The sequence below is a fragment of the Oryzias melastigma genome, linkage group LG17 (assembly GCF_002922805.2).
Source record: "Oryzias melastigma strain HK-1 linkage group LG17, ASM292280v2, whole genome shotgun sequence".
Classification (NCBI taxonomy): Eukaryota; Metazoa; Chordata; class Actinopteri; order Beloniformes; family Adrianichthyidae; genus Oryzias; species Oryzias melastigma.
In genome coordinates, this window is record NC_050528.1 from 2,245,344 (window position 1) to 2,264,079 (window position 18,736).

General features: G+C 41.7%; 1 protein-coding gene and 2 long non-coding RNA genes across 3 annotated transcripts; 2 read left to right on the forward strand and 1 right to left on the reverse strand.

Annotated features, from left to right (window-relative positions):
- Positions 1 to 229: 229 nt before the first annotated feature.
- psmd3 (proteasome 26S subunit, non-ATPase 3) lies at positions 230 to 15,880 on the reverse strand (the record flags this gene model as incomplete). The annotated part of the gene is given in 11 exon segments (XM_024262186.2): positions 230 to 280; positions 380 to 535; positions 602 to 705; positions 782 to 901; positions 1,201 to 1,315; positions 1,384 to 1,487; positions 1,552 to 1,742; positions 1,812 to 1,948; positions 9,288 to 9,428; positions 9,499 to 9,689; positions 15,552 to 15,880. Coding segments are annotated over 11 exon segments (1,473 nt in total), but the record flags the coding sequence as incomplete, so codon positions are not given.
- On the forward strand, positions 10,304 to 11,231 carry LOC112139401. Its single transcript, XR_002917989.2, has 3 exons — positions 10,304 to 10,619; positions 10,751 to 10,861; positions 10,954 to 11,231. It is a non-coding gene; the product is annotated as an uncharacterized LOC112139401 (long non-coding RNA).
- LOC118600003 lies at positions 12,041 to 13,163 on the forward strand. The gene is made up of 2 exons (XR_004949570.1): positions 12,041 to 12,405; positions 12,630 to 13,163. It is a non-coding gene; the product is annotated as an uncharacterized LOC118600003 (long non-coding RNA).
- Positions 15,881 to 18,736: the final 2,856 nt, after the last annotated feature.

The following is an 18,736-nucleotide window of genomic DNA, read 5'->3' on the forward strand; positions in this document are numbered from 1 at the left end:
ACAGACACACAGACACACAACACACAGACACACAAACACACAGACACAACACAAACACACAGACACAACACAAACACACAGACACAACACACAAACACACAAACACACAGACACACAAACACACAGACAGGTTTATGCCTCCTTTATTCATTAATGCATAAATGTAAGGGCATGAGTACGTGCATGAGCGTGCACATGAACATGAGCGTGCATTTGAGCGTGCACGTACCTCTGCTGACTCCAGGTCCTTGTTGTAGGCTTTGGGAGGAAACCTCATGGCCTGCAGGAGGACACAGGTCTTCAGCGTCTCACAGACTAGAACTGGACCCTGTGCGGTCCAGGTGAAGGTTTTGAGGGGTGGAGCCTAGCGGCTGCTCACCTTCACAGACATGTTGTGGATATCCAGGCAGAAGGAGATCCTCTGGTGGAAGGCCAGCTGCGGCTCTCTGGTGCCGTAGATGTCCATGGTCTCCTTGGATTGGACGAAGCCCTTCTCGTGGTTGATGCTGGCCTCGATCACGCCGTCACGGATGGCCTGCGGGTCACGGCGCCTTCAGGTTAGAGCAGCCGCGGCGCAGCAGGCGTTTACTGAGACGCTTACCTTTGCGACGATGAACTCTGCGTCCTCCGGACTGTCCAGCTGCAGCTTCTGAGCGATGTCGGCCAGAGAGATGCGGGAGTACGACAGGCTGATCATGCGCACGCCTGAACGCACAGACGCACACGTGTGAGCGGCGAGGGCCGGGTCAGCAGGTCACACGCTGACATGCGACTGGCTCACCTGTCTTGATGACGTTGTGTCGCAGGCGGATGATGAGCGTGTAGGTCCCGTCCGTCTGGAACTTCTCCCCAAACTGCTCCAACACCTGGTTGAACTTGGACAAGTTTCCCGTCCGCACGGCTGAGAATGCGCACGTGCACGCACAAATGAACACAGACACACACGAACACAGACACACACAGGTGAGGACAGGCTCCTCCCATCAGAGCGTCACTGAAGCTCAGTTCAGCTGTTTGGACATCAGCAGAGAAGATTCAGAACCAGAAGAACTTCCGGTCAGTGACCCGGGTTCTTAAACTTTAAAACAAACTATTGCAAAGATGAGATGAAGATCCAGAAGCTTCTAGAAAACATTTACAAGATCAAGAAAAACATGTTAAATTCAAGAGACAAAGAGAAGCCTCCTAGCGTGCACGTACCTTGCGTGAGCAGGAAGTAGGGCATGAGCGAGCGCTTGAGTGACGGCTGTCTGAACTGCAGCCGGTCCGGGATCTCCCCCAGGAGCAGCTCCACCACGATCAACAGCTTATGGACCTGAGGGAGCGGACATCAGGGTTAGTCAGCACAAGACCTGCCCCCGCCCCCGCAGGTGTGGCGCGTACCGTCTGCTTGAAGCCCACGGCAGTGTGTTGGGGCGCCTTCCTCAGGGCGTTGGTCAGCGTGCGGCGAGCCTCCGAGTACTCCAGCTGGATGGCTTTGATCCTCCCTGCAGTCACATGACGCAGGTGAGGCGCTGCTGGGGGGGGTCGGGGGGGGTCGGGGGGTCTTACCTGTGTAGTAGAGGTAGCGGGCCCACTCGTTGTTATTGGCGAGCTCCGGGAAGACGGACTTGGACACGAGCTTCTCCGCCTGGTCGTACAGGCTGAAGTGGAGGTAGTTCCTCAACAGCAGGTTCAGTAGCACCGCCTGGCCGTCTGCGTCATGCCGCAGCGTCGCCGTGCGCAGCCGGCCGTGCAGGAAGCTGGAAGACGGAGGGTCACATGACTGACTGCTCTAACGGCGTGCAGACTCAAGGACCACAAGGTTGTACCTGCGTATGGTGTGCAGCTGCTGCAGGAACTCGTAGACTCTGGCGTGGTGGTAGTAGCACTTGGCAGCAATCAGGTCCAAAGCCCGGCTTTTCTTTGAGCTGATCTTCTGCATGAGGTTGTCGGACGCCCTCTGAGCCTGGACCACGTCATCGACATCAACAACATGAACAACATAAACAATACCAACAACAATATCCATTACAACAACAGCATGAACAGCAGGGGCCCGTTTCAAGAAGCAGGTTCAACAAACTTAGAGTCCAAACCTCAAAATTTTCAAACTCAAGAGTTTTGGTTTCAGAACAGCTGAAAAAGTTTGATTCAATTAACTTGAAGTTGTTGGAACCAGAATCAGGTGTGAGCGTCACAACCATAAAAAGCCCTGATCACTGGAGCAAAGACAGGACGCTTCACCATGGCAACGGGAACAAACACCTTTAGGGTTTCATACTTCTGGTGACAGAAACTGATGAGTTCCGACAAGCATATGGGACTACGAGAACATTTACATCACGAAGATCAACACAGTTGCAGCGGTAAAACACAGAGAATATCTAATGCGAACGTCTACATTTGAATCATTTCAGTTCAGGAGAAGAACTAAATCATGTCAGGAAGGTTAATTTATCACTTGTTAAGTAAGGAATGGTTTTTGATCTGTTAATAATTTTACCAATAATCCCTGTAATAACATGAATGACCGTTTTCCTTAAAACGGTCACCACCCCCACATACACACACATGGATGTCACTGCACACTAAAAGGAAACACTGTAGCTGCCTGGAATATGTTAAAGTAAGCACTTATTTAATTTTAATTCTCAAGACTTTTTTAGCACAATAAAACTTCTCTAATGACAGGTCTCGAACCCCACCTTCTGCAATGGAAGGCAGGCGCGAGAACCATCGTACTAACATTTGGTTTGAGACCTGCAGCACGGTGGATGTTTTAACAGGGATCTCCAGGGTTAAAGAGGCTCTACCATGGAAATTCTACTTTGAGGTTTTAAATGCATTTTACAGTTCATTCCTCACCATAAAGAACCCCAAAGTGGCATTTTAATCTGTTCATGCATTTAAGAGTAATCCTCTAAAAACCTGCACTGTCTGCAGCAGCCCCTCCCATACCCACAAAAACGAGCGGTTGGCAACGTGCTGAGGTCAGCACGTTGCCAACCGCTGCTTCCAAGAAGAGTCTGTGCTGTAAGCTCCGCCTCCAGACTGAAACAACCCTCAATTTCTCCACAGAGCTAGTGATGATCAGAAAAGAGAACGCAAATTGGAGGCACAACTGGAGATCACCCTGAGCACCGCGGCGTTCCCAGAGAGGCGTTCACCGGAGACCGGCGGCGTTCCCGGAGAGGCATTCACCGGAGACCGGCGGCGTTCCCGGAGAGGCGTTCACCGGAGACCGGCGGCGTTCCCTGAGAGGCGTTCACCAGAGACCGGCGGCGTTCCCGGAGAGGCGTGCACCGGAAACCGGCGGCGTTCCCGGAGAGGCGTTCACCGGAGACCGGCGGCGTTCCCTGAGAGGCGTTCACCGGAGACCGGCGGCATTTCCGGAGAGGCGTTCACCGGAGACCGGCGGCATTTCCGGAGAGGCGTTCACCGGAGACCGGCGGCGTTCAGCAGTCAGCATCCCCGGCCCTAGCCACCAGCGATCCCGGCCTCGGCCACTTGCTTGCTCCAGCACTCGAAAACTGTTCCACCATTCCCACAGCTGGAGAACATGCCAAGTGGAAGACCAGGAAGAGGCAGGGAAAAGGCAACAGATGACTTGGAAGAGATCAAACGATCTCTTAACTTCATGTCAGGTGAGCTGTCAAAACCAACTACACAGCAGGAGAAACTGTATGATCGGATGGAAGAATTTCAAGAACTAAAGAGAATATTGGTAGAAAGAGACAACAAGATATCTGCCTTAGAGCAAAGAATTGATGAACTTGATCAATATACACGAAGAGAAGATCTGGTGATAACCGGCTTAGCCACTAGACATAAAAACTATGCCAGGGCAGCAGCAAGCGTCTCAGCAGAAGAAGCTACCCAAGAGGAGCTTGAGACACTTGAAACACAAGTTGTAAAATTTCTGCACAGCAAAAATATACAAATTCAAACAGAAGCCATTTCCATGTGTCATACACTACCCAAAAAATCTGAAACCGCAAAACCAAATATTATACTGAGATTCACCAACAGAAAACATAGGAACAGCATGCTACAACAAGCAAAAAAGCTTAAAGGTTCCAATGTGTATATAAATGAACACTTGACCAAAAAAAATGCAGAAATAGTCAAGAGAAGCTAGGTGGTTGAAGAAACAGAAAAAAAATTGTAGCTACTTGGACACGAAATGGAAACATTTGGATCAAAGTACAAGAAGGGTCACAGGCAAAGATGATAAAGGATTTAAAGGATCTGGAAAATGTAACCAATACAAATGACAGGGGGAAAAAAAGAGAATGACAACATGCCTGATGAGATGCAGAAATGAAATAAAAAGTAAAGGACATAGAGTACCACAGCTACAACGATGAATACAGAAGCGGAATTTGAATACAAAATATACGATCCTGGAAAAGAACTGGATAAAAATCTGTACTTTCACACGACAAGCGACTGCAAATATTATAGTACACGAGACCTAAGCAGGTCTCTCGTCATGGATGGAGTTTTCTCGATTATTCATGTTAATAGTAGAAGCCTGCGCTGTAATCACAACAAAATAATGGAGTATTTAACAGAAAATAAACAATTTAGTGTCATTGCAGTAACTGAAACATGGTTAAAAGAAGAAGATATTAATGAAGTACAAATTGATGGATATCAGATGTTTTATGTTAATAGAAAAAGAAAAAGAGGTGGAAGGGTGGCACTGTATGTATGTATGTGAAAATTTGAAATGTAAAATCATTGCCAACATGACAACTGCCATTGATGAAGTTATGGAAATTATCTTAATTGAAATAATTTCTGAAAAAAGAAAAAATATTGTTATAAGTTGTGTATACAGAGCACCAGGTACCTGTGTAGAGTCTTTCACTAATTCAGTCACTGAAATGTACAATGGTATTCGAAACAAGGACATATTTCTCTGCAGGGACTTCAATGTTGATTTAGGAACCATTTCTGAATCAAAGACAGTAAATGAATTTGTAAATTCCATGTATGCATTAGGCTTGTGTCCACTAATAACCAAACAGACAAGAATTACTGTACATAGCTCAACAACCATAGATAATATATTCACCAACATCTCAGGAGAACTCATCGAGAGTGGAATTGTGATGACGGACATCAGTGATCATTTACCAATCTTCACAGTCCATAAGCACTATCAAACTAAAAGAGAAAAAATTATAAGGGCTAGACCTAGGGCTGGGCGATAAAACGATAATTATCGTTATTGCAATATTACTTTTTTTCGACAGTGAAATGAGTCTATTGCGATAAACCTTCGTTTTAAATGAACACGGGAGAAACCCCCGGAAGAGCCGCGCTTGTTCTTCTTCTTACGGAGCGGCTGATTCTAGGAGCCCAGACTGAGAGGGGGGGCACGGAGACCCCGAATGATGACAAAAGGACAAAACGAAAAACATTATTTAGGTAAACCAATAACCAATATATAATCGCAAATACTTTTATTTTTAATGTCAAGGTAACGATGTTTATATATTTTGTTTTGGAAACGTCGTCACCGGACCCCCCTCCTCTAAACTGAAAATGGTTCGGTCCGACTGGATTATTCCTCCGCAGCTGTTTGTTACCGACAGATCCACAGAGTGTGAGAGAGAGAAGACACGCTTTAAAATCAGGAGTTTAAACCTGATTTAGAGGAGAACCTCCATGAAAAAAGAAAACGGAGACAGTCTGTCTATTGCCGCGCGTCACGTGTCACGCGGGGCTGAAAGAGGAGAGAAGGAGAGACTGAGCATGCTCGTAACAGGGGGGCGGGGCTGAAAGAGGAGAGAAGGAGAGACTGACTTAACCAAAATCTTTTGTATAGAGCTTCGAATTAGAATAATTTGTTGTTTTATTGTGTATCAATAATGAATTTGTTAGTTACATTTGTGCCGTTTATGCTCATTTCTTAATGAGGTGATCTAATAATAGTAAAATAAACTTGTTTTTAACGACTCCTGACATGACACTAAATGAAGAGATCTTATGTGTTTGATCAATCCTCCAACATGTACACATGTCAGATGACTGAGTGAAATGATGATTAAATCTATTATCAGAACTGTTATTTTAAGTTTACATTTTATTATCTTCTGCTGCACAGCAGTACCTATAGTTTATGTTCAGAAGAAATGAGAAAATAATATAAAAATAACTGCAATATATTTGCTGCTTTAGAACAATGTTTTTAAGACTTAATTTTAATTTGAAAGGAACTTGTATGTGCTGCAGTCAGATTAAAATAAATCAGAAATTCTGTACAGCCTATTGAAAACATACCACCGTTATGGTTTAACTATTGTGTACATTATGTATATGTACAATATTTATTAGAAATATTTAAATGTTCCTCACAGTTAGTTTCAATACTACAGTTAATACAAAAAATAATGAAAGTTTAATTTGAACTAACTAAGATTTAATGGGGGGGGGGCAAAGTTAAGGTGCAAAAATCTGAAGTCCTAAAGCTGTTTGCAATAAAGATTACTTTGATTATTTGATTTATATCGTTTTTAATATCGTTATCGCGCAAAATGAAAAAAACGATATCGCAATATGAAAATTCCCAAATCGCCCAGCCCTAGATAGATCCCAAAAAGCAGCAGATGCATTTAAAAAAGATCTGGAACAGCAAAACTGGGAGGAAGTATATGTTAAAGATGTTGACTTGGCTTATAATTCTTTCATAAGAATCTTTGGTGGTCTATTTGAAAAAACTGCAAAATAAAGAAAATAACCATAAAAGAGAGAACAAGTAAGCCATGGATGACCAAAGGACTGCAAAATGCGTGCAAAAAAAATACTTTATACAAGTACTTTCTAAATCTAAAAACTGTGGAGGCTGAAAATAGATATAAAAAATACAAAAGTAAATTAGTTTCAATATTGAGAAAACAAAAAAAAGATTACTACAGTAAATTGTTAGAAGAAAACAGAAACAACATCAAGGAAATATGGGGAATAATAAATAGTATTGTAAAAAAAAGAATAAAACAGGCCCACCAGTAACCAATTATTTTAATAATGGACATATGGAAATCCATGAAATAAATAAAATAGCAAATGAATTTAACAATTATTTTGTAAATGTTGGACCAAACTTGGCAAACTCTATTCCAAACAAACCAGACTATAATATTACTTCAAATATAAAGAATAATTCAAACACCATGCTATCAGACCCAGTAACTAGTGAAGAAATAAAAAATATTGTAAAAGGGAGTAAGAACAAAAGGTCTACTGATTGTGACGACCTAGATATAATACTGATAAAAGACATACTTGATTATATTATAATAATTTAAGCTATATTTGTTCTTTATATTTTACAGTAGGAGTCTTTCCAGACAAGATGAAAATTGCCAAGGTCTTACCACTCTACAAAATGTTTTTTCCAACTACAGGCCAATATCTCTGCTTTCCCTGTTCTCCAAAACACTAGAAAAATTATATGTAGACAGACTAGACAAATTCCTGAATAAAGAAAATATTTTATGTAACAGTCAATACGGTTTTAGAGCAACACATTCAACAAGAATGGCACTAATGGAATTGACAGAAGAAATATCGGAAGCAATTGACAAAAAGAACCATCTCATCAGCATTTTCATAGACCTCAGGAAAGCATTTGACACAATAAATCACCAGGTTCTCCTTCAAAAACTCAGTAAATACGGGATCAAAGGACTGGCCCTACAATGGATAGCTAGCTATCTAAAAGATCCACAACAATACGTACAAATAAACAACACCAAATCCAATCTATCTCATATCACCTGCGGTGTACCTCAAGGCTCAGTCCTTGGCCCCAAACTATTTATCATTTATATAAACGATTTAAGCTCAATATCCCAAAAATTAATTCCATTGTATTTGCAGACGACACAACCTTTTATTGTACGGGAGACAATATTGAGCATATGATAGAGCTGGTGCAGACTGAGTTAGGAAAAATTAGAGCGTGGTTTGAAAATAGTGATAAATCATATTTTATGATATTTAGTAATAGAAATACAAACAATACAGTTGAATTAAACATAGATAACATTAATATCAGAAGAGTAAAAGAAGTAAAATGTTTAGGAGTTATTATAGACGAAAAGCTATCTTGGAAATCACAAGTGAACACTGTCAAATCCAAAATAGCAAAAGCAATTGCAGTATTACACAAAGTAAAATGGTTCTTAGACAGTAATTCATTATATCTATTATATAATTCCTTGATTATTCCATACCTGAACTACTGCATAGAAATTTGGGGTACAACTTATAAAACATATATTTATCCAATTTACATATTGCAAAAACAAGCAATAAGAATTATTACAAAAAGTAATTATAGGGACCGTCTAATCCATTATTTATTAAATTAAACTATTAAAACTTTACGATCTTATAAACTTTAATATTTTGAAATGTATGTATAAAGTAAATATGAAATGCCTTCCTCCTAATTCAATGAAAAGCTTTGTGAAACCAAAACACAGAATTCTGCTAAAAGAATGATGTGTATCAGTATATGGAGTTAATAAATGGAATAAATTCAGCGTAGAAATTAAAAATGCTGCAACGGTATCAAGTTTTAAAAACTACATTAAAAACAGTATTATCAACGACTATAAACTATCTAAAACAGACAATTACTCATCCCAGAGGTATGATTTTCCTTTCACACAGGTTGATGTTGTACTTATAAGATTTTGTTTTTTTCTTTCCCAATCCTCTCCGATTGTATAATGAACCAGCCGAATGCTTGTGTGTCTGTATCTTTCTTTTTTTATTGATTGATTTATTGATTGTTAAAAGGGGCAGACAAAATAAGTTTTTCTTCTTTCTGTCCCCTTTTCATTTTTTTCCCTTTTCTCAAGACTTGATTTTACAACTGAAGTTTATATTCTATGTTTTTTAATGAATAAAAATGAATAAATAAAAAATAAAAAACTTTCATTTTAGATGCAGAATACTGTACATCTAGTCGTTTCCAGTCTTTTATAAATTCCAGCTTAAACAGGTGTTTGTTACTTTAGAAGCGGCGCTCCTTTAAGAGAGTCCATGAAAAACGGTAGAGCGATTGATTCTGAGTTCAGCTTGACCCGCTTCTTGAAACGGGTTTGGTTTCACCCACTTTCGCAGGTTTAAGTTATCTCCGTTTCTGAAACCAGAACTCAGGGTTTGACTGAATTTGGAGTTCATGAACTCAGAGTCTCAACAAAACCTGCTTCTTGGAACGGGCCCCAAGAATATGAACAACAACAACATGGACAACAACATGAACAAAAGGGGCGGGCTCAGACCTCGGCGTATCTCTTGTTGTTGGTCAGGTGCACCACCAGCAGCAGCTGCAGGTACGCCTCCACCTCAGGCAGCAGAGGAGAAGCCGCCGCCTTCCCGGTCCGGGGCCGGAACTGGATGTCTCCGTCTGCCACCTCCATGGGCTGGAACAGCAACAGCGGGTCAGGGGGGCGGGGTCTGACAGCACAGCCCAACACACCTGCACGGCCTCACCTCCTCGAGGAAGCCCAGCAGGAAGTCTCTGGTGGCGGCGCTGCTGGTGAAGAAGCCACACACGCTCTTGTGAAGCACGTTGGCGTTGAGGCGGCGGCTGGTGGACGGCAGCGCCCTCAGAGCGCGCAGCACGAAGCGGGGCTCCTTCCCGGACACGGCCTTTTCGATCTGCTTCACGTGCTCCTTGATATCTGAGGAGAGGAGGATCCAGGTCAGAACCGGTCTGATCCGAACCGGATTGATTCATGGTTGGTTCATTTCCCTCTCAGGCAAAAACAATCACATCAAAATCAAATCAACTTTATAGAAATTCGTCTTGGATTCACAGTGGCTGCTGGACTACATTCGCACGTACACAACTCCATTTAAGTTCAGTGTGACACAGCAAGCAACATACACTCCATGTTAAAAATTATAAAAGAAATTCAAAACCCCCATAAAATATAGAGTAAATCATCGAAAACACAATATACGAAACAGCCAATTATAAAAGTTGGTAAAACAATGAAAGATAAAAATATAAATGTTTCTAAATAAGTACAGCAGTTTATAATTTAGATAAAGTGAGCTCATGTGCTTAGACAGACTTGTTCAGTAGTGCGACGGATGTTGGAAGAAATGGTAGTTTGTTGTTTTTATGTCTTATTGTTCTGTATCCCAGCAGACACTCATGTGATGCAGCAGAAACTGATCAACCATCATTCAGTCTTTGAATTGATCAGTCATGTGACCATTCAGTGTGGTGGAATGTTTTGACCGTTTAACACCGAGCATGTCGCTAGCGACACATTTGCACAAGCGCTGACCGTTAATTCCTGAACGGTTTGCTCCATTTGAAAAATTCAACAGTTTCTGAAAGCTGAGACCTTGTGCTTTCTTGTCAATATCGGGTCATTACGGTAATCTCCCCTGGAAGCCCGCGAGGAGCTCTTTTGTTTACCAGTGAGACAGATGGAGCGGTGGACAGATGCAGAGAGTGGAGTGGCCAAAAAGTTTTCATAACAGCAAAAAAAAAAAAATGTGTGAAAGACGACCATCCAGGGAAATATAACCTTCACGGAGGTTCGGAGAAGACTTTGAGACCAAGGGAGCAACAGAAGGAGTCATTTCGGGTGAGAAAGGTAACGTTTGTGGAGCTGCATTTCCAGGTTGTTTTTCTAAAGGAATCAAGCACTTGTGGGCTAGTTTTACTGTGAAACACAAACTGTGTGAGAGAAATATCAAATGTAAGTTAAAACTCTTTTTCTTCAAGTTTCCTGTGGGCTGCAGCGGATGAAGCTGGAGGACCACAGAGGAGAAAACACGAGGATGCTGGTGATGAGGCCAGAGACCAAAGCTGCTCACCACATCAACAACAGTAGGGGTGTGCCAAAATATCGATATATCGCGATATTTAGTCCAGCGATCGATTCTCGATGGTTCTCACCAAGTATTGATCTGATATTTTCATTGAAGAGGCTGTAGCGCTGAGCATCTGAGTCGCGTGACGGAACTGTTGAGCAGCTGGGCGCGCTGTGTCGGACATTTGATGTCGATGCACGCACTTCATTCAGGAAAAGCACCAGTGAGATACAGGGTCGGTAGTGCGTGTGAAGCATGTCTACCTGTGCACGTTTGTAATCCATCTGTAGGAGAGGCAGCCGGTAAGAGTGACTCTGTCTGAGCGCTAGAATGACCACGATCGCTTACTTCCTGTTTGATCGGTGTCCTGTGGGAACGAGGCTCACGCTTCGCAGTTGTCTGTGTACTTCAGGTACCGTCGGAATTTTGGTTTTCATGCACTTCAATGTTTAACCTGCTGGTGTACGGTGTAACTTGGTAAATTTATGGTGTGAAGTTTTCAAACAATGTAATTACTTTTTGCTAATGTTAATTTAAAGTCATTCTTGAATAAAAATGTAATATTTGATGTTTGAACTTAAATTTAAATGTAATTAAAATAAAGTACATGAATTCACTGTAAAATTAGGGAGGTTGGTAATTAATTGAAGCACTTAAAATTATATTTATTGCCATTATTATGTGTGTTTTAAGGTTTTTACCTATTGACTGCTGACTGACCAAATGGAAAATGGATAAAGATTGGAAAAATAATCCCAAGTGACAGTCTGAGTCAATCAGCCTTCATTTTTGGATGCTCCGCCCTTTTCAAGTGAGGGAAAAGTGAATGAAAAATTAGGAAACAGTTGACAGAGGCTGTAAAACATTATGTTCATCATCCTTTGGCGTGACGTTCTTTAGCAGGTAGATAGCTGTCGCCACTTGACTTATTTAATTTTTGTTCAAGTTCAAGTTCAAACAACTTTATTTATCCCCGAGAGGCAATTCTGTTTTTTGATGCAGAGAGTGCCTTCAATCAACATACAAGTTACACATGACACACGAGCATAGAGAGAAATAAAAATAATAATAACAATAAGGGGAGAAAAGCTGTACAATCCTATGATTTCTTAATACAGTACTTTAATTTTTGTTCTGTTGCTTACAACAATTCTGCACTAAATAGTGCTAAATAATGCTCGTTAACCCTTTAAAGGCGAACGTGTCGCCCCAGACACATTTGGACACACGCTCTTTGAATTACCGTAACTCCTGAACCGTCTGCTCCATTTTAAAAATTTCAACAGTTTCCGAAAGCTGAGACATTGCGCTTTCTTGTGAGTATTGGTTCATTACGGTAATTCTACCCAGAAGCCCGCGGGGGGCTCCGTTGTTTACCGGTGAGACAGACGGAGCGGAGGAGAGATGCAGAGACCGGAGCGGTCGAGAAGAGTTTTTATAACAGCGAAAAAAATAAGAAAAATGTCTGAAAGACGACCATCGTGGCAAATATAACCTTCATGGAGGTTCAGAAAAGACTTTGGGACCGAAGGAGCAACAATAAGGAGTCATTTTTGGCGAGAAAAGGTAACATTTGTGGAGCTGCATTTCCGTGTTTTTTCCTGAAGGAATCAAGCAGTTGCTAGCTAGTTTTTACTCTGAAACACAAACTGTGTGAGAGAAATGACATTCAGATGTCACTTGGATTATTTTTTTACTCAAATATTATAAGTAATCTTCTAAAACAGGCATATATTTATGTTTGTTCAGGAAGTAAATATCATAATAAATGAAAACTATGTTTCTTCAAGTGTCCTGTGGGCTGCAGCTGATGATGCTGGAGGACCAAAGATGAGAAAACGTGAGGATGCTGGAGGTTCTGGTGATCTGGTCAGAGATCAAAGCTGCTGATCACATCAACAGCAGTGGAAGAGATGCAGAACCATCTGATGGAGATCCTCATCCACTGAGATTCAACCCCAGACGGATCTCAGGTGTAAAATTCATCTCTAAATACAGAAAACCATCACCAGGTGAAATCTTTTCCCACTGATGCTGCAAACTCTGCACCAAGAGCACTTCCTGGAAGTTTGGGACTCTGGACTGTCACTGGCAGCATCACCAAGACCTTTGAGGAGCCAAAGAGGACAGCTCTCCCCTGTGTGACCAAAAACGCCTGGAAATATTTGGCATTTTATGCACTGGTTTTTTGCACAATTAGAGGGAAACATACAGAAATGTTGTTGTAAATTGTTTGACATTAAATAAATTTAATCTTTTAACAAACAAAACCTGTTGTTCATGTACATTTGCACTGTTTTTCTCACTAAAAACTCTAAAAATCACATTTCGCTTTTTGTGTTTTTTTACTATTTAAATTGGTCTAACACTATTTTAAAATAAAGAAAAAAGTAAAATGATTATTTATATTGAAAATTCATTGTCTTCTGGAAAAAAGGGGCAAAAGCACACATTTGTAGGACATTCTCTGACCCTTTCATAGTCAAAATTAGCAGAAAAGTCCAGGCGGACATTTTGAGGCTTAGGCCTTAAAGGGTTAAAGCGGGACGGTGGTGCAGTGGTTAGCGCTCTTGCCTCACAGCGAGAAGGCCCCGGTTCGACTCCCGGCTGGGACCTTTCTGTGTGGAGTTTGCATGTTCTCCCCGTGCATGCGTGGGTTTTCACCGGGGACTCCGGCTTCCTCCCACCGTCCAAAAACATGCTTATAGGTTAATTGGTGACTCTAAATTGCCCCTAGGTGTGAATGTGAGAGTGAATGTGTGTGATTGAGGCCCTGAGACAGACTGGAGACCTGTCCAGGGTGAACCCCGCCTTCGCCCTTCAGTAGCCGGGATAGGCTCCAGCACCCCCAAAAGGGACGAAGCGGTCAGGAAAATGGATGAATGACTGAATGCTTGTTAAAGACAGTATTACTGGTTTCAGTAATGTTGCACAGAACTGGCTATAATTTGTTTCACAAAATAAGAAAAGTTGTTTATTATGATTGTGCTTAAGCTAAAAAAAATAAATGGGGATATATTTTCCCCCAAAAATATGTTCTTCTACATAGTGTTAGTTATTAGAGAGGATTTTTACCAATTATCGCAGTATCGCGATATTATCGTATCGTGAGGTACCCAGTGATTCCCAGCCCTAAACAACAGTGGAAGAAAGATGCAGAACCTGATGCTGAACAGGAAACTCATCACCAGGTGAAATCTTTCCACACTGATGCTGCAGAATCTGCCCCAACAGACTCCCTGGAAGTGTGGGACTTGAGGCAGTCACTGGCAGCATCGCCAAAGGAGGGAACTGCCCTGTGTGACCAAAAACGCCTGTAGATATTTGGCATTTTATGCACATTTAGAGAGAAAGACACAAATGCTTGTCATAATGTTTTTGATACTGGACAAATGTAAACGTTTAACCTGTTGTTCATTTTCGTTTGTGCTGCTTCTCCTCACTCTAAACTTTAAAAAGTCTACATTCCAAGTTAAGCTGAAAACATTCCTCTTTGGACAGGCGTTCTGTCAGGCTAGAATATTTAACATACTGCTCCCCTACTGTCATGTTTGGAGGGTTAATTTTAATTTACATATTTCTCCAATATGTGCTTGATATGCTAAAAATATGTAGATTGAATTGAAAATCACATTTCGATTGAGATTTTTTTTTTTTACAATTAAAATTGGTCTATTATGACATACGGTGCTCGGCGTATATGAGTACTTACAGAATCAACCTTTTCTATGAGATGCATGAAAATGTCATGATTTGGAGTTCAACAAGTGTACAGTAAAACTCATCCTAGTGGAAAGTTTGGAAATGGTTATTTTGTTCATTAAGCTACTAATAAAACTGGTACTTTTTAAAGAGGGTGTACGTATTTCTGCTGAGCACTGTAGAATAAATTGTAAAATGATGATAGATATTGAAAACTCAATGTCTTCTGGAAAGGGGGCAAAGGCAGACATTTGTGGGACATTCTCCGACCTTTTCATAGTCAAAATGAGCAGAAAAGTAATTTAGAGGCGTAGGTGTTAAAGGGTCAATAATGATTACTCTGATGTGAAAAACTGAACTTGATCAAACTGAAATTCACTCTTGTTTACTTGTTTGTTTGTACTCTAAAGAAATAAGAATCTGAAAAACTTGACCTGAACTGTTCAGAACCAGGTATAGATCTCCGAGTCTCACTGATGGACGATTGGATCAAGATGTTCTGGATCTGTTAAAATGATTCGGATCAATCAGAATGAACCGACTACGAACCGGATCGTTGTCAGAGTGAACGGGTCCAGCCCAGACTAAACCGGTCTACTTTAACAGAACTTCCAGCTCGGAGCCAGACGTGAACGCATCAGTTCTGTCTGCGTGAGTGGCGTTTGCGGTTCTGTGCGGGATCTCGACGTCCCACTGACGGTTCCAGAGTTCTGGAGTCACAAAAGCTTCAGTTCTAGCTTTTTTCCTGCTAATAAACAACGACGTTTACGACACACTCTCCGTCTCCCGGTAACCCCTTTAGCGTGCAAGCTCACTGGGCCCCGAGGTTCTGGTTCCGGACCCGTTCGGAGAACTAGATCAGTTTCTGGGTATTTTCCAGGTTTCCCGCGGCTCCCCATCAGCTAGCATTAAGCTAAAGCTAGCCGCGCGGATGCGGCGCTCGTGACGGGCAGACGGAGGTTCGGCCGCCGCGAACCTCCGGCCGGTTCTGGCCCCGGCCCCTCTCTTACCCTCCAGGGTCAGGCTGTCCAGCTCCCGGGGCTGCTTCGCCTCCTCCTCGGGCATCTCCACGTCCTGCGGAGCCGCGTCCTTCGGCCCCTTCGCCTCCCGGGACTTGTCGGCCTTGTCCCGGCTTCCCGCCTTGTCGCGCCGCTTTGCCGACGTTTCCTTCATGGTGCTGGAGAACAAACTGTCAGGTTCTGGAAGGGTCTGCAAACCGAACCGGACTTTCACTGGATCACAATGACTGGACAGTATTCTGCGACGCGGGGGATCCTGGGAAATTTTGGTTTCTGGCGGAGCTTATTGGACGGCCGCTGTGCGTTTGCGCCCCCTGCTGGTGTGGAGGATCCAGATCAACGTTTTTTATTACTTCCTGTTTTCCTGAAGAACTGAACTTTCCAAATGATGGATCAAATACATCATCACGAGCTGCTCACCTGCAGACAGGTGATTGACAAGGAGGGCCAAACTAAGAACTCAACATCAGACTGGGGTCAATTTTAGTGAAAAAAAACAGACAAACAGAAAAGTAAAGTTTTAATAACTTCAGTGACCAAGTGTCCTTTGAACACATCGCATAAAACCAAACCGAGCAAGATTTGAAACATTGTTTTAACTTAGAAATATCATACATTTTGGTCAACATCAGAGCTGTGTGATGTCTATGTGAGACTTTATTGTCAGCAAAACCTATTAACAACAAACAGTCCCCTCAGTTGCTGTCCAGACCTTCTACACGTCTAGTAATTCTATCATTTGACAGAATTATTTCCTCAAACGTTTTCTTTTGCTCTGGGAAAACATTGTCAGCTGCTGTCAGAGCCCAGATGGTGCAGCATCAAGCACCACTGAAAATCCTTTGGGGGTTGTTGGTATTTTATTCTGCATAATAAATTCAGAGTAATTGTATAACAACCCAGGTTATTTGAATAGTTGACTGAAAGAATGCCATTATTAAACCAGTTACTTAAAAACAGAGTTTTGTTTTTATAAACAATATGACAGTTATTCCGAATAAAGCAACTCTGTGGAGAGAAGCTGTGTTTGTAAATCAAAGTCCAAGCTAAGAGAACCTGTTGATGGAAATGTGAAAGTCCAGAAGCTTTAGAAAAGGATTGGATGACGATGATTGCCACAGCTGCTTGTGAGGTGTCCTGAAGAAAGAGAGCGTGTCGTCAGCTAGTTGACTTATGAATATTTCCCTCTCAGCAACAATCAAACCCTTTAATGGACTGAGCTGGATATGTGAGTTGAGAAGCTGCACAGAGAGAAGAAACAGATACACTGATAGGGGAATCCCTGCCTTATCCCACGTTGTCGGAAAAATCTTGGAGACGTGCCGCTAGCAAGTTTTATAGAACTATTACTGTTGGAATATAAGGTTTGAACAGCATTGCAGAATTTGTTTAAAGAGGCAATAATAAAGTTATGTTCCGAAGAATCAAACGCCTTATAAAAGTTCAGAAAAAGAATAAGACTGTCATCCTGCACAAGCTCGAAATAATCGAATATATCTCAAATTAATCTAATATTGTTTGAAATGTGACGATTCTGCATAAATCCTGATTGATTTTCATCAATAATTGTGTCCAAGACAGGCTTTATTCTATTTGCAACAATCAATGCCAACATCCTTATTCAGTAAAGTGATTGGTCGCCAATTATCCAAGAAGAGGGGATCCTTCCTAAGTTAAGGAACCAAGGGAACTAGTCCTTGAGTTAAAGTGGGGGGGGACCTCTGTCAATGCTTTCTTTAAAAACGTCTAAAAAAAATGGGGCTAAATTGTCACACAACTGTTGATAAAACTCAGCAGTAAGGCTGCGTTTATTCCAGGGGATTGATTTATTTTTAAACGTTTTAAAGCATCTGTGACCTCATTTAAAGAGATGAGCTCATCACTACAGACTCTCAGCTTCACTCACTGGAGAAATGTCACTGACAGACTTAAGAACGGTAAGCAGTTGTAGGACAATAGCTGGAAGAATAACGTTTGCTATAAAAATCAAAACAATATTTTGCTATATTATTTTTCTCATCAGAAATGACCCCATTAATATTCAGTTGTGAAATAGAATCATTGTTGGACTGGTGTTTCTGAGTCTGAGTTCTGCTCTCCTTCTTCAATCCACCTTCTCCTAGATCGGATGAACGCTCCTTCAGCTTCGTGCTTGTAAATTTCATCTAACTTGAGTTGTAAATCTGTCATAGATGTCTTCTCTGTCTCATTGAGGATCTCTGTTGGTTTAGATGTAAGAACTGCGGTCTTCTGTATTACCTCTGTTTCATTAGCTCTTCTTTTTTTTGTTAAGTTAGAGCTATATTTTCTAAAAAAATTCCCAAGTTTGTACTTCAAATGTTCCCAATTATTACAGAATGTGTGTTCAGCTAGCGCTTTATTCCAATAAAGTTTTATTAAGGATAAACTCCAGATATCACTTCCACATGCTCAAAGATGGAGCTGTTCAGTTTAGTACCAGAGGAGCACGACAGAGAGACCGTTAGATGAATTGTCTCATCATCTGAAAGCGGTGAAGGATGAATATCTGCTTTAACATTTTTTAAGTCTTTAGACGTAAGCCAGACGTCGATACGCGAGAGACTGCTCTGTGATTTTTTTGCACCATGTATACACTCTTTGAGTTGGATGAGAGTTTCTCCAAAGGTCCTAGGAAGCCATCTATCCATCTGATGATCAAAAACTGTGTTAAAATCAGCCCCAGAAAGGATAAAAGACTTTGGGTATTTGGATAGTCAGTGCAGTAAATGTTTTCCAGTCTATTGAAGAGAAGAATATTTCTGTTTGAGAGTTGAATCCGTACATATTGACAAGAATAAAGATGGAATGGGCTGCTTCAAGAATTAGAGAAATATAACGACCATCTTTATCCCCGTCAGACATCAAGACTTTTCCATTAAATCCATTTTAAAGATGCGCCAGCAGATCGTTCTGAACCATGTGACATTTCCCCACTGTGACCTCCAGAAAGATTTGTCTTGCTCAACTGAGTGGGACTCCTGGATAAAACAAAAATCTGTGTTAAACTACTTACAAAACAAAGAAATGGCTTTACGTTTAACATTTATCATAAAAGACAGTTAGGTTTGCAGGCTCAGCCAAACGAGACTGCTCAGAGCGCCATCTTGGTCACACCCCCACCCCACCCCCAGGACCCCACTCCTCTCTCCAAATCC